At 36.3% G+C, this 26,957-nt stretch overlaps 1 protein-coding gene across 1 annotated transcript in view; it reads right to left on the reverse strand.

Moving 5' to 3' along the window:
* The window catches only part of AHI1 (Abelson helper integration site 1), a 247,409-nt gene that overhangs the window by 195,014 nt on the left and 25,438 nt on the right, over positions 1–26,957 (reverse strand). Inside the window, exons 10-18 of the mRNA XM_044675444.1 lie at positions 24,150–24,335; positions 21,613–21,765; positions 17,058–17,190; positions 13,889–14,012; positions 11,328–11,557; positions 8,562–8,665; positions 5,602–5,720; positions 4,397–4,527; positions 852–992 (exon numbers count right to left, since the gene is read on the reverse strand). Of these exons, the coding sequence (XP_044531379.1) occupies positions 852–992; positions 4,397–4,527; positions 5,602–5,720; positions 8,562–8,665; positions 11,328–11,557; positions 13,889–14,012; positions 17,058–17,190; positions 21,613–21,765; positions 24,150–24,335 (1,321 nt within the window). The remainder of the gene's footprint in view (positions 1–851; positions 993–4,396; positions 4,528–5,601; positions 5,721–8,561; positions 8,666–11,327; positions 11,558–13,888; positions 14,013–17,057; positions 17,191–21,612; positions 21,766–24,149; positions 24,336–26,957) is intronic.

Genomic DNA, 26,957 nt, shown 5'->3' on the forward strand with positions numbered 1-26,957 from the left:
GATGACTCGATGGGTGCCCCAAACTTGCTCTATTTCTTTTTAGCTGGGTTCGGAGCTATAGGTGAGTGTGGAGGGGGTGAGGGTGGGGCGGTTGCTCAGCCCGCGATTGAGTGAGTGAGAGCCCTTTTTAGCCTGGAAATGTCTCGATTCCACGTACCTTCCACGCTGTGCCCTGTTGTGGGGTTCCTTCGTTCGTCTGGACTTGTTTTTATGTCCCCTTGAGGAGTTTTGTGTGTTTCGGTCAGGAGAGGTTAAGAGCTGCTTCTTACTCTGCCGCCATCTTAACCCGGAACTCTGGCAGAAGTCTCATTTCTTTTTAATTTCTGAGAATCAGCAAATTATAGAATAAGAAGAGACCTTGGGCATTCTTGTTATTATTTTCCTTACATCACAGAAACTCAGAACTCCAAAGTACTTACAGAACACCCAATCCAATCCATATCTGAACAAGAGTATCCTCTATATCAGGGGTCAGCAACCTTTTTGGCCATGAGAGCCATAAACGCCTGCAGAAGGAAGAGGATGAAGACAGAACGCTCTGAAATATGGGGCCCCCTGAAGGGCCCCCTGGGGCACATCCTGGGGCTCTGCCTGGACTGGCAGGTAGGAAGGTGGAGCCAGATATGGCTCGAGAGCCATATGTTGCCAACCCCTGCTCTATATACTCACCAAGTAGACATTCAATTTTCACTTTAAGAATCAAATAAGAACCCAATAACTGTGAAATCAGCCAATTCTATTTTTGAATATAGTTCTCACTGTTAGGAAATTTTTCTTGAGAGTAAGCTGAATTCTACTAAATATCACTTTTATTATTAAGAGTATTTTTACTTATTAGATAGAGGCCTTACCTTTGTAATCATAAATATATACCAGTATCGGTTCATTTTGGCCAAATGCACAAAATGCCACCATGTGTTCATGGGGATGAAAAGCAGTATCTCGAAGAGGGGATGTGAATGAAAGGTCAGAATACATCGCAACTTGGTCTCCTAAAAAGAAGAAAACAATGATATTATTCAATGATTTCTCTTTTGATGCTTTATTCTTCTATACTTCAATAATTGATGAATCTGTGATCTCATTAATATGAGTGCAAAAATAATACTTGTTGTTTTAAGATTTAAAATAAGTTCTTTATACATATTACTTCACTTTATTCAGAAAACAATGCTGATGTAGATACTAAAAACACTAAGATTCAATACTATATTCACAAAAATACACATAAAGGTGTTTTGCAAATATAGTATTAATATTCTATATACTTATATAACTGAAATTTAAAACCTTAAATAATTCAAATATTTTAGACCACATTTAAAATAACTATATACTTTTGAGTAAATATTTGTCATCGATTCATATATCCTGGAGTTCATTGGAATTACACAGGAAGTTCATAACTTATGAACTTATAAATATAAGTGAGAAACATTCCCCATACACCAATAACTAGCTCGCCTTGGAGGCTCACTTTCCAACCACATCTCCACTGGAATATCTCCAGTCCCCTCCCCCCTCCAGACAGCTTCTTCCCCACCCTGAATCCCTCAGAAACCCAATTTCTATCACATAAACTTGTAGTAGGTATGGAAATGGGTAGAGATGAGGCGTGCAGGGTGTTGTTGAGGGGAAAGAAAGATCCTATTCCTGCCAACTGGGGCTGCATTGTGATACTGAATAAATGCTGGAGGAGGAGGAAGAGGTGTTTCTAGCGTCCTAAAATGGAAGACAGGGTCAAGTTTTCATACAGAAGAAAGATTATGAGTGCCAGAATTATTATGGCACAGCAGTCGCTCACTTAGTTGGGTCTCCCCTATTTAGCTTTCTTACCTATGTCTAAGAAGTCCCAAGAACAAGGGATTAAGCACAAGGGACCCAACAAAGTCCATGACATTTATTCATAGGTGATTGAGGGCCTTCCTTAGAGCCTATTAATCTCCTACATGAGTCTAATAATCTTGGTTTTCTGGTAGGAAAGGCAGGGGAGGGGGAATGAATGGGCATCATATAGAAAGAGGTGACATACAAATATACAAGCAAACCATGCAACAGAACTCCCAAAGACACAGCAGTCTAGATTCCTGTAGTGCAGGACCAAATGTCCCATTACTCTGGTATAACCCAGGGTTCTCACTGTAGTACAGTCTGGCACAATAACCAGTGTGTTCATAATGACAAACTGGATTTATAAAAATGATTCTAAATTGTATTTGGCATCCTCTTTTTAAAAAAGTCACAAAAGCATATAATACATTTTTTTAAGGATTTAGCTTTCCAAGAGTTAATATTTTGGAATAAAACCTGCTACCTAGAAATCTCAACAATCCAAAATGGTCTACTGGCTTGAAGTTTTCAGATGCCAAATTCATGGCATTGTTTTTAAGCCACAATCTAGGTTAAACAAAATCTTGGGAATCTAACCAGTGATGTTTCTGTAGAAAAAATGCATATAACAATTCCAAAATTTCTGAAATATAATCCATTTCTAAGTTGACAATGAAGACTAAGTAGCCTATCAGTCAAATATAGGCAGCAGTTTTTCTGCACATTGATAAGCAAAATCCAATGGTGATTTGAAAACCATGCTCTGATTGGGAATGACGATCAAAGGAATGAAAATGAAAATTATGAACAAAAACAGAAGAATGATAAGCCTGAATTAAATATATTTTCTGTAAAAATGAAAAAAACAACTCATAGCATGTCTTATACAGTCACTTTAAGCATTTACCTTTTATATACCTTCATTTTCCTTTTGAAACCTCTGCCCCACCTATTTTACAAGTGAAGTTTATTGAACTCTTAATTGTAGAGCTCAGCTCTACAAATTCCTTGTGGGTCAAGAACCAGGATGAGAAAAATGATTCTGGGATTACAGGAGGGCTGAACTGACAGACAGACAGACAGACAGACAGACAGACATGCAGAAATCCTCTTGCTGACCAGTGACAAAGTTTAATGATTTAGGGTACGTTTTTTTATAGGGAAAATGAAGTAGGTTAAGGGATTAGGTAAGCCTTTTGTAGGGACAATGGTTAGTAATGATTTACAAGATAGAGCTGATGGATTTAGATGACCTCGGTGGTTCTAACAGTTTTCTACTGGTGATAACTCAGTATGTCAATGTGTAACCATCTAACAATTTCTCAAAGAATTCTTGCACCAGTGATTTCTTGGAAGAACATACAGTATTTGTGAAGGGGAAAAGTTTATTTTTCTCATGCTGAGAAGCAGGTTATGTGTTTGGCAATTCCTATACTATGACTATGATTTTACTGGGGCCTACTTTTACTACTGGGGGCTACACTTAATATACTCTGATAGCTGACTTAAAAAGCAGTCTGAAATCTAAGGACTTGAGGTTTCTATCTAGATACTCCTCCACTCACTCTTAAAGTTAATTATTTTAAAGTTGTACAAATATTATAAAGAAAAGTATCGAATATAATATTCCTATGGAATTTAAATAGGGAAAATCTAGACTACTGATTCTTTCATAGATTCTAGCTCCTAAAAGAAAGTACAATATGTAATTTGGTTTTATCATCTCAATAACAAAGTATCTTCTGCTTTAATCTAATGACAGTTAATATGATTTTCAAGAGCATTTCACATATCCAACATTTTATACTAATAACAAAGGAAAGAACTTATCACACTTTAATAAAGTATCCTTATAAGGCAAAAAAGAAAAAGATATTATGGATGGGCAAGACATGTTTAATGGACATTAGACAATGGGTAAGGCAAGAGACTAAGAGAAAAAGAACATTTAAATTCCACTTATGTAGCTCTCCAAATAACTTCTTGAACAAATTTCTTTATAGTTTTAATTTTTCCATCATAAAGTAAATGAGTCAACGGCATGAAACAAATCAAATTTAAAACTTTCTTCAAGTAGCAAAAATGGGAACTCTTTAAAGTAAAATTTCTAATCAAATATTACTCTATATTTTTATAAGTATTTGATTTATTGTCTAAAATAAATTTTTACCCAGTTATAAAATTTATATTAAAAATGTAGACATAAGGTAGTTGACAAAAGACACTTGATTTTCCTCAGATAATATGATTCTAATTGTGATTACATCTCCCCAATTTGACTGTAATTTAACTGGATGGGTTCAAAGAGTTTGTCCCTGATTATTCTGCAATATAGAAAATTAGGGAAGAAATAGTAAATAAAATAGAATTTAATTGGAAATTAATTTCCTTAGCATATTTCTCATCTTTATGATGACAAATCAATAACCTTCAAAAATAATACTAAAATTTTGGACATGGAATTTTCTAGAAAACTATTTCATTAAATGTGTACTCTAGTTTCTTAGTTTGATATATTTTCCAGACATCATTCATTTATATTATCAAGTCCCAAAAAAGGTCTTACCTGTTTCTGGATTCCAAACATATGCTATACCATCTTCACTTCCAGAAAAAAGAAAGGTCCCACATGGTGTTAAGGTACTATGAATCTTTTCCCGGTAGTTTGCTGCACCTACATACTTCCTTGTTGCTAATCTAAAAATGAAAATAATCTAATAAATCTATCTTTCTTTAAAGTAAACAATCTTTAAAAATTAGTATTCGAGCTCATTTTCTTTTAAATACTTCAAGATTTTTTAAAAGTCTCAAATTTACAGTCTATATGTATATAATTCCTTCAAAATTTCCTTCCTTTTGTATTGGAATGATACTGAGCCCTTATTAGAAGCATCTTGTCTTACTAAAGTTGTCGTTATTCTTGGCTTTATATGTTACATTTATCGATGTCATATACTTCTTTTAAATTTTTATTACCAATCTCAGTGCAAGACATAGTTGAAATCCTTATGATCTCATGCCTGGATTACTACAGTTAGCTAGCATTAAGTAGTGTTTGTCAGTGACTTTTTACAAAATTGCTTATTTAAATAAAATGCTTATTTTTAAAAATTCACAAAACTGATAAAATAGCAACCTGTCATTTTGTTTTACCAGAACACTAGTGTAAAAGATAAAAGCTACTTTAGAAAATGTGACCTTTCTTTCTTAAGAATTTTATTTCTGCTTTTTCCTTTAAGTACATGGTCCCTCAATATTCTTCCTTTTATAAAATATTAGAAAAAAACAGAAAACAGAATCAGAGTTGGAAGGACCTTCAAAGGTCATCATCTAAGCCCATCATCTTACAAATGGGGAAACTTATGCAAGGAAAAATCATAAAGGTATTCATGCATAAAAAAGTTAGAATTTGAATTCAAGTCCCCTTACTGTAAATTCTTTTTCCAGGTTACCAACTTAACTTCCCTCCCCCTATGTTAATTTAATAGATGAAATATACTTTGAACAAGTCATGCATTTTGTGTAATTTGAACTTTTTACTGCTCCTTGTAGTATGACACTGCTAGGTCTACTCTTCAGGTAAAGGGAATTCTTTTATGAAATGCTCAAACTGATATTTGATACCAAAAAATGTTAATTTCTTTTAAAAGGAAAGAACAAAGCTTTAAAGAATATTTAATTGCATAACCAAAAAAACTGCTCCATACGACCAGTTAGTGAGAAAAATAACATTTAAGTTTAATTAATTTGTTATCATCTAAATCTACTTACATCCGGAGATCCATAATTCTCAGAGTACTATCTTTGGCATGGATTAACAAACGCCTTCCATTTGGATGAACCTGTAAATGGCTTATTGGAATCCCCTTAATATCATTTTCTCTAATTTCCTATAATGACAGAAAATTTAAAAAAAAAACTATGAAAAATGTTCAAAAGAAATATAAAAACATCTTTTTAAAAATTAGCGTTTTTATCAGTAGGTAGGAAGTTTTAAAATGTCTTGCCAAATGAAAAGCAAGTGTTGAGGTTAATAAGTATTTAAATGACTTCATAAAAATGCCTTTTAAATTAAAATGGGCTGAAAGTTATATGTAAACTTTTATTTTGTCATTATTTTATAAAATTTGTTTTAAATGATCCTATGTATTCTATAACATGGAAATCTACTCTATAGCAAATTAATGGTTTTAAGATTTTTTTCCAAGTCCATAACCAACATTTACTTCTACCCATAAGCTCTTCTTCTAAAATATAACCAAAAGTCTAATTTCAGTTTTATTCAAAGTCAGAAAAAATGTGAAAACTGAATATACAAGGTTCTAAAGCTTATGCATTCAACAGAAAGATAGGTGGAGTCAACCTTTAAATACTATTCCAGTTTTTAAGTATTTCAAAACAGACTTCCATCTCAATCTAGAGAAAGGGAATTATTGAGATACTATTCTTCAATCATTTAATTTAGCTTGTAACTGAGGGAGTTTTAGACAATTGCTCTAGGCAGCTACACAAGGCGCCCTACTAATGATGTCAGGGAAGCAGAAATTCTGCTGGGTTACCTGTCTGGACTGGCACTGAATCAGAAGAGGCTACCAAAGGTCCGCCAGGCAATTTTCTTGTCTGGATGACTGAGAGAAAAGGAAAAGTTTAAAGGCAAAATGACTGAGGCAAAATAGAGGCGAGAGAAACAAAGGGCACATTGTCCCTTACCAATAGGCTAAAGGCTCTATCGCCTCCTCTACCCCAAGGGATCTCCTTTTCCCTTTTTTCCCTTCCTTTCCCAGGGGGCCTCTTCTGATGTAGACAAGCAGAGGCACAGAGAACTTGAATAGTGCTTTCTGTTCCTGGTGTCCCAAAACACCTGCCAGGGCTACTGAGCACCAAGAGGTACTGGGCCAGCAATAAAAATGAACTAGTAGAAATTATAAGCTAAGGGAAAAGTAAGGAAGACATGTTCCCCTTAAGAAGATATTTTACAGAGTTAAAAATGAATGTAAAGTGATAAAAGCTCTTCTGGAGATAAAAGCAATACTTATTCTGAGGTAAAGGTTAAAAAAAATGGAAATTAATATGTGTAACAAGTTCCAGGTGAGATGTAAATTTGACATTATTCCTGGCAGATTCATATAATATTTACTAGCTATTATAAAAGGCCTACTTTTACAAAATCACTTTTATTCTCAAACTAAGCAGTTTTTCAAGGGCCTAAACTACTACTTTTCTTTAAACTGATGGTCCTGGTCTAAGGAGTAGGACACCCTCATAGTCATGACCTCAAAGTTTCCTGTTCTACACAAGCTGCCTACATCCAACTCCTGCTGTTGTTGGCCAACAAAGTAGAAGGGAATAAAGGCAATTCTAAATTGGGGTATACTCTACTAAATTCTAAAAATCAATAGGAACTCAGAAGATCCATGAAAATTAATGATTTTTTTACTTTTTCTTTTTGAATATCTCAACAGAATATTATTGGAATGCAACTATTCAAGGCAAATTGTCTTTTAGTTGCTGTTTTTTAGATAGAGAAATACACTGGGGCTTTCATAGCAAATAATAAACTGTGCTTTATGTACTTACGTGATTAGAATGGGGCATTTGGAATCTTGCCAATCCCTCAGGTATATAAGTAATTAGACAGTTCTTTTTAAAATGTGTGTAATTAGGCTATAGTATGAAACTCTACATACCACTCATTAACCTGACAGACCAGAATGATTCCAAAAAGAATACATGAGATTGTTTTTAAAACAGATTTTAGAGACTCAGGAGGTTGAATTAAACCTCAAAAAAGGTCTTTTCCCCAACTTCAAGAGAGTCGTTCATTTCTACTCTGAGACACTGTCACTAAACTATATTGTGACAATGCTACAAACAACAGTGTTTTCATGTAAACAAAATCTAGAAGAGAGAAGCAATAATGAGAAGCAGTGTGGTACATTACAAACAACACTGTCTCTGAGGTCAGAGGACCTGAGTTCAGGTCACTTAGAATCCAGGTGACCTCTTTTGCAGCGTAGTCCTTCTGGGATCTCAACTTTCTCAAGCTGAAAAATGAGGATAAATAATAAAGAGTCTCATAGGTGCCTTCCAGCTCTCAATCTATGCTCCTAGTCATAAGTCACATTAACTTAAAAACTCAGCTTTATAAAATCATGTTATTTCCTCTCAAAAGATAAAATCATCAATACCACCAATACAAAAAGCAACTATCCTCTTTAAAAAAAAAAATACTTAAATGAAGGCCATAAAGAACAACGAAAAAATCAATTTGTTCCTATATGCCACTCTGTATCATTTTAACTCAAAACAAATCCTAACAACCAAATACTAGGCTTAATTTTGACTACATAATACTGAACTACAGGACTGCTGACAAACTACTAACGAAAAAACTAATATGAGCTGAACCCTTACAGAATCAAGATAAAAAGAAACAACAAATTCAGGGTCATATAATACTAATTTTCAAAGTGAAAAGGTTATAAACTGGGGCTCAAAATTCATATACATTTTTTTTGTATACAGTGAGACCTAAAAGACTGACCAATATCTAGAAAATCTTCAGTGAGTCACTGTTTATATTTATCAACCACTTGCAAAATGTTAGGAAGATTTTTAAAGGAATTTAATTTCTGAGCACAAAAGGCATACATTTTGTTCATTTGAAAAGAGAAAAGTGTACTTTTTAGCTCCTTAATGAACTATAAAAATTTAAAATAGGACTTTATAACCTTATTAATGTTCCAAAGTCGAACTGGATGGTCATCATTTTCTCTGACCCAGGTATTCCAAACAATAATCAATCCTGAACTGTCTCCTGAGAACATATGAAGTCCTGAGGGGGGGAAAAATTCATCTATTTACAAATACCAAAAAATTAAACAAGAAATATTTTTCATTCAACAGACATTTATTAAGCCCTTTTACACAAAGGTGATCCTTAAAGGCTTTTTGAGAGACACAAAATTTAGGTATGGTACAGTTATAAGTCCTCAAGAAGCATACAGTCTAGTAAGGGCATAAGAAACAAACACAGACAATAGTAAAATAGACCATTTTTTAAAGTGTATTAAAGAATGGTGAAACCAAAGTTTATATGATGTCTAAACAAGAAGAATCAAGGAAAGCTTAAAGAAAGAGGTGGCATCTGAAATGGAAGTACAGCATCTCAAGTTGGAAGGAAACATGGGCCAGAGAAAAATAACCCTTGAGCAGTATCACCAACAAATGGTCAAGTATCCATTTGATATTCTATAGCAGTGATTCCCAAAGTGGGCGCCACCGCCCCCTGGTGGGTGCTGTAGCAATCCAAGGAGGAGGTGATGGCCACAGGTGCATTTATCTTTCCTATTAATTGCTAATAAATTTAAAAAAATTAATTTCCAGGGGCTAAGTAATATTTTTTCTGGAAAGGGGGCGGTAGGCCAAAAAAGTTTGGGAACCACAGTTCTAGGAACTCATAACTACCTAATGCAGTGATGGGCAAACTTTTTAAAGAGGGGGCCAAAGGAAAGGAAATGCTCATCTGCCAGTTTGTTTCTAAGTTTCATTGTATTGTATCCTACTCATTGTATTTGTCAGATTAGGAATAATGTCCTGTGGCCGGATAGAACATTTCAGGGGGCCCCCATCTGGCCAGAGCCATAGTTTGCCCATCATTGACCTAATGTATCCCATTTTACTTTTGGATAATTAAAATCATGGGAAAGATTTTTTTCCTCCACCAATTAATTAATAAACATGCATTAAGCATTTACTCTGTGCCAAGCACAGTGCTAAGCTCTGGCACCCAAAGCCAAAATCTGATTCTTTCTATCTTCCAACCATTGCTCCTTATTCTGTTGTCCAGAACCAAGAAGAACAAGTTTTGTCTTGTTTCTTCTCTTTTTTTTTTTTGTCTTGAAATTATTTCTTAAACTGTGAACTTAATAAATAACAAAAGCATTTCAGTAAGCAAAAAAAGATTTATCTAAGAAACTGGACTGTTATGTCAGATGTTTTTTAAGGAGTTCACATATATGTGTATATATGTACACATATATAGAAACAGGGTAATAATAAAGTTGTATTTTTTACATTTTCTTATTTGCTTTTTTGTTTTTTTTCAGTTTGTTTCAGAAAATTAGTTTTATTAATGATTTTCTTATTTATCATTACCCATTTGCTTACCATCCCTCCTCATAGCTGCCTTTCCTTATAAAAATACATATCATGGAGTAAAAAAAATTGAGCACATTAGCCGCTGTTGAGAACGTACATGTATGTGTATATGTCATTCTTCATCTTATGTCCACCTCTCCCTCCATCAAGTCATCATCCTTCTGAAGTCAGTATTGTTTACAGTTTCAGAGTTTTGAGGTCTTCAAAGTTGCTTTGTTTCCCATTAGTGTCGCTTTCATCATTTTTAGTTTCCTGATCCTACTCTTTCCACTCTGCATTAATTTGTACAAATCTTCCCATGTTTCTACTAATCAATCTAATTTGTCATATTGTCATATCTTTTAAAATTGCTCCATTCCATTCCCAATTTCTTAATTTATTTCCCAACAGATGGTTTTTGCTATTGTTCAGTCAGGTCTGAGTCTTAATGACCCCATTTGGGGTGTTCTTGGCAAAAATACTGGAATGGTTTGTCATTTCCTTCTCTAGCTATTTTAAAGATGAAGAAATTAAGGTAAAGAGGGTTAAGTGACTTGCCCAGAGTCACAAAGTTACTGGGGCATTTAAACTCAGGTAGAGGAGGCTTTCTGACATCAGGCTCACCACTCTAGTCACTGCACCACTTACGTTATTTCTAATTCTTTGCTATAAGAAGTACATGTGTGTGCATGTGCAAATAAATATGCATACTTATACATACACACATCCATCCATATGATACATATATACACAAATATACATACATATAAAACTGTTGCCCACAATAATTCATAAATTCACAAAATATTAAGAGAACTTTAAAAAAATGTCACCATTCCTGATACTTAACGTCCAAGACTCATAGAATGAAAAGCTTTTGTGGGGGAGGTCATATCATCCCCAATTACCTATCTGCTATTGGAGTTGTTTCAAAGATGCTTTCAGTGAACCTACAGGATATGAGATTAAGTTCTCACACTTTTATTCAATTGCAAAAAGGATTTATTTTGTTCAACTCTGCAAGGATCTACAGAAAGTTAAATATAAAATAAGAATAGCAGGATAACAACTTGTGTCAGAGCTATTTCTCTCTAAATCATAAAGATAAGAAGAAAAAGATGGAGAATAAAAATAATTTAATGATAAGAAGTGATATCTGCATAGTACTTTAACATTTGCAAAGTACTTTACAAAAATTATCTCATTGGATTCACCCAATAGCCTCTTAAATAAATACAATAAGTAGAGTGAGAAGTTGAGATTTATAAGAAATTGCAATCAGGAAATGAGAAAAACTGTATTTCATGCGGTTCTCCTTTGTAATATAGAGGACAATCTATAGCTTGGATCCTACATACCTTCGGTGTCAAAACAGAGAGAGTTGATAAAACTTTTGTGGCCATCAAATTCTTGTAACAATTGACCATGCACTTCTTTCACTTTAACACTCCACACTCTTATCACAGAATCATAACATCCCGTAACTACCAGATAGTCTGCAACTGGGTGGAATTTGGCCGTATAGACAAATGAAGGATGAGGGAAAACTTTAACAGCAGCTGTCCCTTGGTTTTCAATTTTCCACATTCTGGAAGTAAAAGTCATATCATATATGTATACACATATGTTAATTACAAATGTAAGTATAAGAAGTTTTCTAATAATACACAGATCCCTAAGCAAGCATGATCCATGTCTCCAAAATAATTAATGTAAAATAGAGATTTAACCTGACATCGATTCTAGAGCTAAATCCATTGAACATGAATTGATATTTGGAATAGGACTCATCCTATGTATTTTAATATCAGTGACTTCTAATAGTTATAACTGATTCATCACCTAAATGTATATTCATAGGTGTTATGTTTTTGTAACTTGTCAGCTTGTTATGGAGGTTAGATACATAGCTCAATGAATTAATAACATATGATATAAAGCCAGGGAAGCAGCATGGTAGAGTAAACAGATAGCTAGCCTTAGAACTACAGAGATCCCACCTCTGCTAAATACTGGTTCTGTGACCCTGGACAAATCACTTAACTCAGTACATGAGGCAACTCTCTAAGACTATAAATTGCCAAAAACAGATGCCAATATGCATTAGTAGAGGGATTTTCCTAAGCAGGAGTTTCTTAAATGAATGAAATTAGTTTGAAGCCTACCCCTCTTTCTCAAAATATAAATGATAAATATGGAAATGCTCTGAGACTCAAGATCTTTGCTTTAATTCTGCTCCTACCTGTGAGACTTTGGGTGAGACTCTACTTCTCTAAGACTCAGTTTCTTCATTTGTAAAATGTACACACTATTTTCTCTGGTTAATTGTAGGTTCTTAGAATGCTCACTTAATGAGTGACTATAGTAATGTGCAAGATTAATCCTTAGAATTCTTCTTAATAATCAGGTTATTGTGCTCTTTACATTTTATATGGGCTAAAAGATATAGTTTATCTATTTAAAAGAAATAGATCTATTTCAAGCCATTTCCCACAAATTAAATAGAGAGGGGGAAAATAGCTGCCTTTAAAGAGCATGTTCAAAACTAGAAACTTAACTATTTATTTTATATACATAAATCCTTATTTATATAAATCCAGAAAAAAAAGCCAATGAAACAGTGATGTATCTGAGAGATCTGAAAATTCCCAATGAAACCCCTCAGGGCCGTTTTGAGGCAGTCGGCTGGGACAGAGGATCCTGACCTATAGTCAGGAAGCCTTGAACTCACATGTAGGCTCAGGCACTTCCTAGCTGTGGAACCCTAATCAAAATACTTAAACTCTGTCTGCCTCAATCTCTGCATGCATAAAATGCAGATAGATTTAGCATCCACATTCCAGTGATATTACAAAGATGAAATGATATTTTAAGGACATATACAGGATAGGTATTATTATTAAGATAGGAATTGAGTATATCAAAGAGAGGCAGGGCCTGATGTATACAAAGAACAAATATTAGAATTAAGATTAGAATTACATAAGAGAAGCCAGTAAAAATCTAGAATGAAATAAAGCATGAATAAAGTAAGAGTAAAGCATATGTTAAATTCCATTCAATGTACAAGTACCTTTAACTTTATGTAATAACTGTATTACAGAAAATTTTGCTATGTACAAATCCTATTTTATCACTGACTATCATTATAAAATAAGAGATATAATCACGAGGGAAGAAAAAAAATTCCCCAACACTTGGCACTACAGCACGCCAGTAAGTTATACCTATGGGACCTAGAACACCCCGTAATATTTGAAGATTCTTGTGCTCCCTGAGCTCCAATCTGATAGCTTTCCCCTCCTGTGCTCCTCCTCCTCATATATTGCTATTTACCAGGGACTCTCTCAGACATAGAATCCAGTAAATGCTTTTGAATACATTTTTCTTTTTCATCCTTACAACTTAGCAAAATAGGTAAATACAGAAAATTATGATCTCCATGTTACAGAGGAGACTATTGGGGACCGGGATTCATCCCACTAAGAGGCGCCCTTGGCCTGGCATTCAAGGTTCTTCCCACATACCAGGATCCTTCAGTGCATAATTTATTGTCATACTAAACTGAAAGCAACAGAAAGATGAATTCTGATTTTCCTAAGTGATGCCCCCAGGGAGGCAAATGTTCTTAAAACAAAAATATAAGCTGTTAAAATAGTTTTTTAGAAACTTGTAATGCTCTGATTAGGAGAGAATTGAAAATATAGAAGGGCCAAATCAAATATACAATTAATTTAATTTAATTTAAAAACATTACTTATCCCAGAAATGTAACATTCTATCATTCACTTGTACGATGAATATCTGATATAAGCACAGCATCAAACAGGGCTAAAGCTATGTCTGTACTCTTTTATCTTCTCTGATTGCCTTTTAGATCTAAACACATCTGTGCTAACCTCTCCTGAATTACACTGACCTGACAGTGCTGTCAGAGGATGCGGTAAGGAGATGTTGATCATCTTTTGCCCAGCAAAGATCGTAAACAATATTAAGGTGTCCACAAAATTCTTTCAAGTACTGTCCTGAAGGGATTTCATATACTAAAGAAAAGATGTTAAAATTAGTTAGTAGGCTATTCACAGAATATTATATACAGATAATTTTACAAATAAAGAATGTCATCATTTGAACAGGAAATGAGCTAGGATTTACCTCTGGATTTTATTTTTTAATTTACCAAGTAAAATGATAAAAAATAAAATTGTAAGTTCTACTTAAGAAACTTTTTGTGTACTCTCATATGTCTCAGCAGATCACCTAACTATATAATGAATGCATATGGCTTCCTGGGAAATAGTCCTAAACTTGAGAATTAGGAGACCTGGGTTCAAATCCCATCACAGCCACTTACAAATTGTGTGAATTCGGGCAAATCATTGAACCTCTGAAAACTTTAGTTTTCTAATCTGGACAAAAGGGATACTACTTGTACTGTTGACCTTACAGGATTATTATTAATTTTTCTTTTGTTTGATTCTCTGATTATTCTTACTCTGGTGATACTAAATGATTTCACACAAACTGTGTTCAATGGCTTGGATACAAATTAATTTTATCTAGTCTTACCTCACTCATCAGTTTAATATAGTGATCCTTTTATCCTTCATTAATCAATTATTTACCAACTCACTGTAGTAACAATTATTTTTATCCTATTGAACTTACAGAATGATTGCAAAAAATCTTTTTAAAAGATTATGACATTTATTATTAAGCACTTATTAGTTCTAGCACAGAGCAAAACACTAAGGCTACAAAGCCAAAAGTGAAACAATCTCTGCCCTCCCAGAGCTTATATATCCTAAAGGAGGAGACAGCACATACACATAGACTTGGATGTATATACAGAACGTACACAACAGGAAGCCAATATGGTTGTGTGCCCTGCTGGCTCAGAAGAGGGGGCACCAGTAGAGGTTTAATAAACAAGATGATACTTGAGGCAAGGCCAGAAGGAATGAGGCACTCCCAGATGCTCCAGGCAAGAAAAGAGCAAAACAAGGGATAGGAGATGGGGCTTGGTATGTGAGGAACAGACAATAGAACTCCATGCTCTAATGTGCTTTGTGCCAGGCACTATGCTAAGCACTGGACATTCAAATAAGAAGCAAAAGATCATCTTTGCCCTCAAGAACCTGACCATCTTGAGAAGGAGAGAGCAAATATGCAATGTGTACAAACAACATAGACATACAGGATGAGGAGGAGATAACAAGGAGAGGGAAGGCACTCAAACTGAAAGTACCTTTTGAAAAGGCTCCATGCTGATGATGGGATTTTAGTTGGGAACTGAAGGAAGCCAGGGGACCCACTGGGTGAAGATGAGGAGGGGAAGGGTTCCAAGCATGGGGGAATAGCCAGAGAAAACACTCAGGGCCTAGAGATGGAAGGACTTACAGAGGGTGACAGGGTCAGACCAGAGCTTCAAGAAAATCACTTTGGTGGTAGAATGGAGAATGGATTGGAGAGGGAGAGACTTTAGGCAGACAGACCAAATAGCAGGTTACTAAATAGTCCAGGGGTGAGATGGAAAGGGTCTGCACTCGAGGGGTGGCAACGCCAGCGGAGAGAAGAAGGCAAATGCAGGAGACAGGAAGGTGAAAGGCCAGGTGCTGCTCACAGTTGGGGTGTGAGCAGTAAGACAGTGAGGAATGTGAGTGGACTTCAAGGTTATAAGCCTGAGGGATGGGAAGATATTCTTGCTCTCTATCTATACTATGCAGGAAATGTAGGAAAGAATCCTTTAGGAGGAAAAACAATGAGTTCTGTGGTCAAGAACATGCTGAATTTAAGATGCCTACTATACATCCAGTTTGAGATGTCTGCAAGACACCTGGAGATGCAAGACTGGAGGGGAACAGAGAGGTTAGGGCAAATAGGTAAATATGACAATTAACAGCATAGAAATGATCATTAAATTCATGAGATCACCAAATGAAGTAGAATGAAGTAAGTAGACAGGGAGAAGAGAACCCAAAACAGAATTCTGAAGGTCACCTATGGTTATGACATAATCTGGAAATATTTCATATTCTAATAAATTAAAATATTCTCAAAATACAAGGAATCTTTGGCACTGACATGATTAGAAATTTTTGATGTTCAAATACTGGAATATTATTCCAAAATATATCCCCAAAAAGAAAATTTCCTATTTCATCTCTGCTATATTACCTGTGATAAAAGTTTATAAGGATCTATTTCCATTTAGTGGTTCATACACTTGTACAGCACCCCTTTAAATAACTTAAATCAAATAGTTAAATTACATGGGACAAGCAATTTGCCTACTTTTTCACTTTGAATATGTATCTCCTCTGCTTGGAATAACTGATTTAGACTAACTTAATAAATATATTAAGGGTCATCTAGGAGATGTAGTGGATAGAGCCCTAGTTCCAGAGTCAGGAAGACTCATCTTCCTGAATTCAAATCTGGCCTCAGACGCTAACAAATTAGGTGACCCTGGGCAAGTCACTTAACCCCATTTGCCTCAGTTTCTACATCTATAAAATGAGCTGGAGAAGGAAATGGCAAACCACTCCAGTATCTTTTCCCAGAAAACCCTAAATGAGATCACAAATATTTGAATTTATTAACTTCATATTTATGTGGTACATATGTAACTATCTACTTACTATCTTCCCTATTAAAACAGAAATCCTTTGTGAGTAGGGATTGTTTCAGTCTTCACACTTGTATACCAAGTACCTGGCACATAGATACTTAGTAAATATTTGGTGATAGACTGATAATCAAATTGGTATTATGAATATTTTGAAATGTGGAATGAAATGGCAAATTTAAATTGGGAAGGTTTTTACTTCTGTATTATGTTCTCAAATCATAATTAATGCCCTTAATTTGCTATTTGCTGAATAGTGATCAGGTAGTATATATTATATGGTGCCAGAAGAAAAAATGGCTAATGTTATTTATTCTATTTTAGACAACTGATCTTTTTGTCTTCAAAATAGAATTGAACTGAGCTTTTAAAAACCGATACAAGAATTTCAAATGCTTTTCTTCACTACCCTCTTACAGACCACAAAAATTCAGATAAAACATAGATTTTTACAACTTACAAATAACAGGATAGCCATCATGGCCTGCACATGCTGCTGCTAACATTCTTCCATTCTGGGAGAAATTAACCCGGAAACATCCTCGTTCTCCTGCATGCAGTGAAAACAGGTGCTTGTTTGGGATGCGGCAAACCTATTAAATACAATTTCCCAAATGAAGTTAAGTAAATTAAGTATCTATAATGGTTCAGTATCATTTTAATGAGTCCTGAATTCCTTAAGTGCTTCATCATCAGGCTGCATAAATTTTAAAGGAGCCATGGGAGGGGGAGGGAAGGGGAACTTTGGAACTAGATAGCCCAGCGGAGAGAGGGTCAGGCCTACAGTCAGGAGGGCCTGGGTTCCAGTATCACTTTAGCCACTTTATCTTAGAGTCTGACCTTGGGTAAGCCACTTAACCCCAGCCTAGCCCTTACCAGTCTTCTGCCTTAGAATTGATATTTAGGATTCTAAGACACAAGGTAAGGGTTTTAAAAATTAACAAACAAGTGAATTAATTGATTAGTTTAAGAGCCATGGGAGTGAGAGGGAGAAAAAAATTATCCATATATTTTTAAAAGATTATTTTGTAGATCTCTTTCTCATGTTTACACAGAGCTGTGAGAAGAAAAAAAAAAAAAAGAAAGAATCAATGCCTTTATAAGTTCACTCTTCCTACAGTTTAGGCCTAAGAGGTCCACTGAGGGTTCCATAGTAAATTGTTCAGGAAGCTACAAGGATAAAAAAGAGACTCTGATTTCTACATGGAAACAGAAAGAAATATATTAAAATGCAGAATTTATCACAATGTAAAAAAGGGAAGAGAAAGGGCAAAATACATAGCAAACTGAAAATTTAGGAGCACAATAATTTTTGACTTTTATATTCGTTATCTCATTTTGTCTTCTAATTTCTATGTTGCTTCACAGTTTTACTACATAAGAAAGAATCAAAGGGACCATTCCATCAAAGCTAATTTTAACACTATTCTTTTAGTAAATGATCACTATTTTGGGACGTCAGATTGATGCAATTTTGCTATGAACTCATAAGAATCCTTTGTAACAGGATCAGAAAGTTACACTTCTAAGAATTAAAAGGCTAATATTAAAATTTCCCTAATACTTTTACCTACTAATCAAACATGTTTTGTCACCAAAAAATCAAGAGTAAAAAAAAAAAATTTCACTTGATTATATATCAAATACTTGTTATGTGTATCTCAGAAAGTAAAGATGGGCCCTACTCAAGTATTCATTCTCTGACAAGGAAGGAAAGGACTGATTTGTTAGTATGGAAATGGATCTCCCTAGACCAGGGATCAGCAACATATGGCTCTTTCTGCAGGAGCCATAAAGTCAATTTTTTTTCAGGCACTGTTACAGGAGTGCACAGCACTGTGAGCACTGTACGGCTCTCACGAAATTACATTTTAAAAAATGTGGCATTTATGGCTCTCACAGCCAAAAAGGTTGCTGACCCCTGCTCTAGAATTTTTCTCACATGGATTTAAATTAAAATTCGATAAAAATTTATTAAGCACTTATAGCACATGAAATATCACAAAGTAGCTAAAGATTACATTGGATATTCTCTAAACTTCTATTTTTCAGCCTATAAAACCACATAAGAAAAAAATTGTAAGTTAATTGGTTGGTTGTTCTTTGCACTCAAAGAGGACTAAAATGGCATCACTGGTGTTGTACTTTGACTAGAGCATAAATTAGATTCAAGTGAGGCAAAGTTGCCCAAAGTCTTCGGGCAACCTCACTCTCTCTTCCAGAGTCACTGGAGTCAGGTGGCAGGACAAAAGTCAGGAAGACCCACGATGGCTTCCTCAAAGTGTGACCACACTGGGAGCCCTCCGTAGCACCCGCTTCTGCTGCTTTCAGGGCCGCTGGAACAGATGTTGCTCTCGCCCCTCTTTCTCTGGGGGAAGTCTTCCTGCCTGGGTAGGCTCCCTTCCTCCTGGGTAGGCTCGCCTTCAGCCTGCCCCCCCTCCACAGGCGCTAGTCTCCAAGTCCCCTGCACGAGTAGGGCACCCCGGCGCCCCTCCATGACTTGCTGTCACATGAGTATCCTTGATGAACATCAGTGCACGAGGGCCAAAGGAACATGTTAAGTGGCTTATATTTCCCGGCACAGTCTGCTACTAGGATCCTCATTTACAACTGAGGAGCCTGAGGCAGAGGGAAGAGCACCTACATAGGCCAGGGGCACAACAGGCCCGCATACACGCCTTGTCTCTAGCACCGCCTGGGAAAGGCACTAACAGAGGGGGAAAGAAGGGCAGGATGGGCACAGAGCCCTGGAGGAAGCCAGGACGTGGAGACGAGAAGGAGAGCTTTGCAGGCAGGAGGAACCATCAGGGAAAGGCACAGAGCCAGGGTCCTGTTTGAAGGGCAGCAAGACGGACTGCCAATGCCACTGAGGGGACAGTATTGGAGGGGACAAGAACACTGGAAAAGTAGAAAAGGGGAGTCTGTGGAGGGAACACTGGGGTTTCCTGGGGGCAGGGGACGGGCTTAGGCCTTCACTTCCGGAGGACCATTTTGGTTCAAGCAGGGAGACACTGGAGGCCAGGAGAGCCCTCAGAGGCTACTGCAGGAGCCAGCTAGCCCAGGAGGGTGGCTATGGGAGCCGAAGTGAGGAGACGGCTAGGAGAGATGCTCTGGAGGCGGGCTGGATGTGTGAAATGAATGTGAAATAAGGGTGGAGGATGACCCTGAGGTGGGGAAACTGGGTCCCTGGGAGCTGGTCTCATCCTCACCATGATCACAGGATTGGAGATGAAGCGCTAGACGGGCCCTTGGGGGTACAGCCCTATTTTTACAGTCCAAAACTCCTATTCTATTGTCACTTTGTTCTTTTCATGGTGACAACCTGTTTGAGCAACTCCAGTAGCTCCCTATTGCTTATAAAATACTGTTTTTAAAAGACCTCCATAGCATCACTGCTTCCTACCTTGCCAGTCTTCTTACGGCTCACCTCCTGCCGCATCCTCTGTGATCCGATGAAATTGGCCCCTTTGATCTCTTTGTACAAAAATGTTTACTGCAGCTCTTTTTGAGGTAGTAAAGAATTGGAAAGTGAGGGACTGTCCATTAATTGGGGAATGTCTTGAACAAGTTGTATTGAGGAGACTGGGGCATCCATTGTAAACTTGTCCATCTTCCTTTCTCCATACCTCAAAATATCGATATATCTTTACTAAGTATTAGTTCCAAGGCAGAAGTGCAGTAAGGGGGTAGGTAAATGGGGTTAAGTGACTTGCCCAGGGTCACACGCCAAGGAAGTATCAGAGACTAGATTTGAACCTAGGGGCTCCCATCTCCAGGCCTAGCTTTCTAGTCATTGAGCTACCTAGCCATCCCACCAATACATTCTTCATATAGCTAACCAGAAAAACCTTGAGAAGACATATAGGTCTAGCCACCTTATTAAAATCATCAGAAATTCTCTGGTGGTATCCAGAACAAAAGCCAAAATCCTTAGCCTCCCTTAGCCCCCCATGATCTAGTTCCAATCTACCTTTCTAACCTTGTTCCATATTATCACCCATTACACATTCTGCCTTCAAGCTAAACATAACTAAAGTTATTGCCTAAATTCAATGTTATTTTCATCTCTGTGCAGTGATTTTTAAAATTTTTAATTCTGATCTTCCTTCAAGCCTTACTTTAGCCATCTCCTCCTCCACAAAGCTTTTCTCAATTCCAAATGAAAGTGTTTTCTCCCTCATAAGTTTTCTTAAGACTTCCTGAATCGAATTCTTGCCTTCATCATACCCTACCATCATCCCATATTTTTTAAAAATCAATTTTTTTCAGGACCAAGCTCTCTTACTTACACCAAGAAAAACAAAACCCATTACAATTATGTATAATCAAGCAAAAAAGAAAAATCCTACATTGACTATGTTAAAAAAATCCATCAGTCTCAGTCTGCAGTGGGAGTCAATCAGGTGACTGACTGGAGAGGGGTAGCATGTCTCACCACTTTATATATGCTGCATTCTCTCGTAAGCCCTGACCATCCCCATCAACTCACCAGTGTAAGACAAGTTCTTTTAAGGACAGAAACTATATCATTATATGTCTTTGCATCCATGTATATGCCAGAATGCTTTGCACATAGTAGGTGCTTAATAAATGATCACTACTTAGTGTTAAATTATACTCTTTGTATACTCAAAAGCAACCAGGACAGTTCTATACCACTAACAGATAACAGGCAAATATTTGTAGAATGACTGTTTTGTAATAATCTACTTTTCCCAGACAGATAGGTTTGGAAGCATGTTTGATGGAGAAGTCAACAATGTACTGAAGAAAAGGGTCTGCGGGCATTTCCAACTCATCAAAAGAGAGAGCTATTTTTGGATCAGGGTCCACTAGAAAGTAACTGGAACCACTCATAGTTTTCCTAGTTGTTGCCTACATAGACTGAGGGAGTTCTGAATTCAACTGAACAAACATTTATTAATCACTTATGTGGAAGTAACTACTATAACTTGAAATAAATATGTAAAGAACATTAACCTAGAAATGAACTTGAAATTTTTGAAATATCTTACCTGCCCAGGCAACCTCGACCACTTTATTAATTCCTTTTGGTCTTCTGGAACTGGTTCATTACTTCTTTTACTTGTCTCCTTCTGAAGTTCACAATATGATGTACTACCTTGTTCCTGCTGAAGTGCCATCATAGAACGAAAAGAAGGATCTACCTACAATTAATTAGGTACTACAATTTTGTAAGTCCATAATTAGAGCACACAAAATATTTTAAGATCTGAAAACAAGCAGTAAGGGGGAAATAGTTTCAAAAATTAATAAACTAGTGGATTTTTCTATTTTTATTTCAAATATAAGGCTTATCAAATTAATGCAAATAAAACAAAAGGGCATGTTGCCTTAAATGCCTAGAAGTTTGAAATACTGATATTTTTTAACATCAATGTTAAAAGAAGAAAGATTCCATTCCTGTGCTACTCTACCTAATAAGTTTTATGATCTTACCTATACCTACACCATACCTAAGCCTATGTCAAAAGGATATGCTATTCCAAGAAATTCCTAGTTTTGAAGTCTTTCATGCACTATCAACATAATCACAAGCTGTGTTCGGTTCTTTTTAGTTCAATTACTTGGCTTCAGTACTGAAATAATAACCTGGAGTTATATTAACCAGTATTAGTGGAGTTTGTAATATATTGTGATTAGTCATCTGGATTGATTTTATATCCTATGTGGGTTTCCTAATCTCATTTCAGAATCAACTTCTTGCTATCTAACTGATTTATGTACAACCATGTTAGCAATATATTTAAAGTTTACTAGGATACATTAAATTATAAAACATTGCTCTGTTTTTAAAGTTGTTATCTCAAACCTTTTAATGTTGCCTTGTTCCTTATCATCTGGGATGGAAAAGTTTGGTGTCATCTTCCATTCCTCACTCATACCCCAGAGAGTTAAATCTATTGTCAAATTTTGTTTCTACCTTCACCACATCTCTCATATATATCCCCTTTTCTCACCTAGCCACCATTTTAAGAGAGGCCCTCGTCGCCTCTGACACAAAGACTTATAGTTGGCCTCCCGCCTCAAATCTCTCCCCATTCCAAATTGGCCTCTCCATGGCCATCAAAGTAATTTTCCTAAAGTGCATGTCTGACGGTGTAACTCTATTTTTTTTTAAACCCTTGTACTTCGGTGTATTGTCTCATAGGTGGAAGAGTGGTAAGGGTAGGCAATGGGGGTCAAGTGACTTGCCCAGGGTCACACAGCTGGGAAGTGTCTGAGGCCGGGTTTGAACCTAGGACCTCCCATCTCTAGGCCTGACTCTCACTCCACTGAGCTACCCAGCTGCCCCGTAACTCTATTTTTTAATAAACTCCACTAGCGCCCTCCTGTTGCCTCCAAGATCAACTACGAAGCCCTCTGATAAGCATTTGAAGTTCTTCACAATCTGACTCCTTCCTATCTGTTCCACCTTCTCACATTCTATCATTGTAGGATCCAGCTTCACCAGCCTTATCACAGACCACTTCATTTGCTCTCTTTTTGCCCTGGTCCTGGCAGTCCCCCAAGCCTGGAATACTCTGGCTCCTCACCGCTGCCTCTCAACTTCTCTGGCTTTCCTCAAGGCTCGGTTCAAATTCTCCCTTTTGCAGATGGCCCTTTCCCAGTGATCCTTCCTCCCCTCTCTCATTCCCCCTTATCCTCCCCAGTGAGATAACTTCCAGCTCCTCTGTATGCATTTCATATGTACCCAGTCCTTTGCATGTTGTTTACTGCATTAGAAGGCAAGCAAGCTTCTTGAGGACAAGGACCGTATATTTGCTTTTCTTTGTGTAACCAGTGCTTAGCAGAGTTTCTGGCATATAACAAATGTTTAAATATACCTGTCAACTGATTCTATTCACAGCACTAAAATTGCAGTCTTAACAACTATAATCAGATTACTTTTTTTTTAGAGAGAACTTTTAGGATGTCCATTGCCAGGGGTGAGGAGGCCTGGTGTAAGGGAGCAAGCTATAACTTATTACAAACAAACCATTATGCTGGAGAAGCAGTATAAAAACGTTATCACAGAAATGTAGAAGAGGACAAAAAGGGGACTGATCATATGACAGTGTCAAGGAAGAGGCTTACAGGTTCCACAGCTATTTTTGCAATATAAAGAGAATTCAAGAAAGCCATCCCAGAACATTCTAACTAGATTCTCTGTTACAGACAGACACTGTATGAACAGGCAGAACTGGGCTATCATCTGCATCACTAGAAGGATTCCCAAATTAAGAAAATCACAAATCCATTGAAGTTATTGTATATTTTTTGTTATTTTTCATAATTAAAAAAAGGACCTCAGCAAAGTTTTAATACAAGTAAAGCAAAATCTTCAAACTACAACCATACTTTTATAATTCCCTGTAGACAACCACTTACTATGACACATTTCCCAGATAATTCCCTCTCCCATGTCTAAAAAGCTACGGTTCAAAGTCTCAAAAGGCTTTCTTAGTCTGGAAAATCAACTACTTGCTGCTGAATTTCAGCTACTAAGAATAATTTATTTATAACTGTATCAAAAAACAAAATAACTTACATGATCTGGGAGTTTCAGGCCTTTTATGGTTACATACAATGTTGATGGATAACGAATTCTTGGACATTTTGACCACCATTCAAAAACTTCAACCACATTTAACTGTGACCTAATCCTAGGAGGAGGGCAGTATAGTTGAAGACGGAGTTTCCCATTGATGTTCAAAATTCCATTGGCTCCTACTAGCTAAAAAGAACAACAACAACAACAACAACAACAAAAAAAAAAAAACCAAAAGCATTAAGATTAATATTAGGTACTCATTCTCAAAATATCATTTCTCTGATTCAGATAGTCCTACTTGTAAGTCACAAGCTAAAGATAAGGAAATGATTTGACTCAATGGGTTAAGCAAGGTAATAGGTCAAAAATTTTATATTTCAATTGCCTAGTTAACATGTCTATGCTTCACATTATAGACACTTAAATACCAAATTGCATTTTCTGGCAAGGGTTTCCTTGGAAAATAATTGCACAAGATTATTATTATGGTTAAATGAGGACTATTTCTTTGAAAGTGGTAAAGTCTCACCATTTTATACTAACTGAAGACAGTCCAGTCTAAATTAGCTAAAGGAGACAATTAGAAATGATTTCTTAAAAAAAAAAGTTTTATTACTTTCAAGAACCCCCAATAAAAAGAACTAAGCTAAACTAAATACTGCTTACTGAAACTGGTTTAAAAACCAAACAATAATGGCTTATAATTAGCCTAATTATAATACAGGTTTGCTATAAAGGAATACACTTGTCCATTTTCTCCTTGGATTTACAATAAAATGTATTTATTTTTATTTACTTGACTTGGAAACAGAGTAAGCTGCCAGTCTTATACAGTGATAATCTTGGTTTTGCCTATGGTTCAAACTGCTAAGATTCCTATGGGTATAATTGGCTGAATAAATAGAATAACAGACTATTCCACTCAAATATTCTTTCTTAACATTAAAAAATCAAAACATAACCCTGAGGAAATGGACATATTTGTTACTGATTGGATATATGGTGTGAGGCATTGAGGATTACACCAAAGTTAAGAATTTAGAAGAATAGAGCTTGAGGCTCATGTGGGAGGAACTAAAGGAAACACAGTCTGTCTGAACTGAAGAGGATGGAAAGGAGAGCAATACATCTTCCTAAAGTCAGAGGAAAGTGAGGAAAGCTCCCAGGTTACCAGGTATATCTCCTGGAACAAAATTATGAGATAGTATGGACAAAAGCCACAAAGGTGAAGCAGGAAAGGATGGGTTAAAATCTGTATCATTAGGGGGAAAAACTAGATGGACAAGATCACAGACCTAATTAAATATATGAGTGTTCATTTCCACCTGGACATTATATTTTAGGCTGTGTACTCACTAAAATCTTATTCAAACACATCAGTTGTGGCACAGAAGTCACCTTGTATCTACAAAGGCTATATCAGCAGTGAAAAAACTTTTGCAGGCCCTAATAAGCTGAAAAGTCTATTCCTAACAATGAATTATCATCTAATAATCACCCTAAATAATATGAAAAGGCTCATCACCTAAAGATGGTTACCAGGGAATGATATTTTGAGTTACATTAAAGCATGAAACTATCTATGTGGAGGTGTTGCAATCAGCATGACCAGAGTTAATAATAAAAAAATAATGAAATGATAAATCTTCTGATTTATTTATAGACAGTATACTAGTAAATTGGCCTCAGCCAAGTCACCACCACTATCATAAATTCTAAATTAGTTAAATTTTTTTTAAAAGATCAATCTTCAAGGGGCAGCTGGGTAGCTCAGTGGAGTGAGAGCCAGGCCTAGAGACAGGAGGTCCTAGGTTCAAAGCCGGCCTCAGCCACTTCCCAGCTGTGTGACCCTGGGCAAGTCACTTGACCCCCATTGCCCACCCTTGCCAATCTTCCACCTATGAGACAATGCACCGAAGTACAAGGGTTTAAAAAAAACAAAAAACAAAAAACAAAAAAAAAAGATCAATCTTCAAGTTCTAGACTACATACAGATAACTAACTGGGGATAATTTCTGCTATTACCTAAAATTTAACTTCAGGGTCAACTCACCCTTCAAAGACTTCCAAAGCCCAATTTTTACTGAATACTTCATTGTATAACTAGATGGGCTAAGAATAAAAATATGAAATTAATAATCCACAATTGTAAAAATGTTATGAAATATGCTAATGACAAGGACAATCTATAAAAGCCTTACACCCTAAAGAGGTGATGGCAAAGCTATGACATGCATGTCACACGTAGCCATTTTCGATGACACACAGCGCATACAGAGAAGTATGGAGCCACATGCTGAGGATGAAACATTTGCTGTAGTGTAGTGTAGACACTGTGCACTATAGATAACAATTCTACCTATATTAATTGACCTATTTTGGTTTATTAAATGCAATTATATATTACGATTATACGTTTTTGTTATTTTAAACTATAAATATCACAAAATTATGGTTTTTTTCCTCGAAGTGACATACCACCCAGCTCGGTTTTTTGGTGAATTTTGACACAGCCAGCTCAAAAGGTTGCCCATCACTTCCCTAAAGGAACTTTTGTGGCAATGTCCAAAAGGGCCACAAGGTGGCAATATTACAACACGAGGAAAGACATTGCTTTCATGAAACCTCACTGTCTACAATATAAAAACGTTTGGGCGCTGGCTTCATCACTGAGGAAATGTGCCTTCTGCTTGCTAACGCTAATTCCTCTCCCTCTCCCTTTGATTCCATTTTTGCAGACTCCTAAAATTTCCCGGGTCCTCAATCAATCAATTAGCGTTGATTTATTTAACACTTTTCTGTGTC

The sequence above is a fragment of the Gracilinanus agilis genome, chromosome 4 (assembly GCF_016433145.1).
Source record: "Gracilinanus agilis isolate LMUSP501 chromosome 4, AgileGrace, whole genome shotgun sequence".
Classification (NCBI taxonomy): Eukaryota; Metazoa; Chordata; class Mammalia; order Didelphimorphia; family Didelphidae; genus Gracilinanus; species Gracilinanus agilis.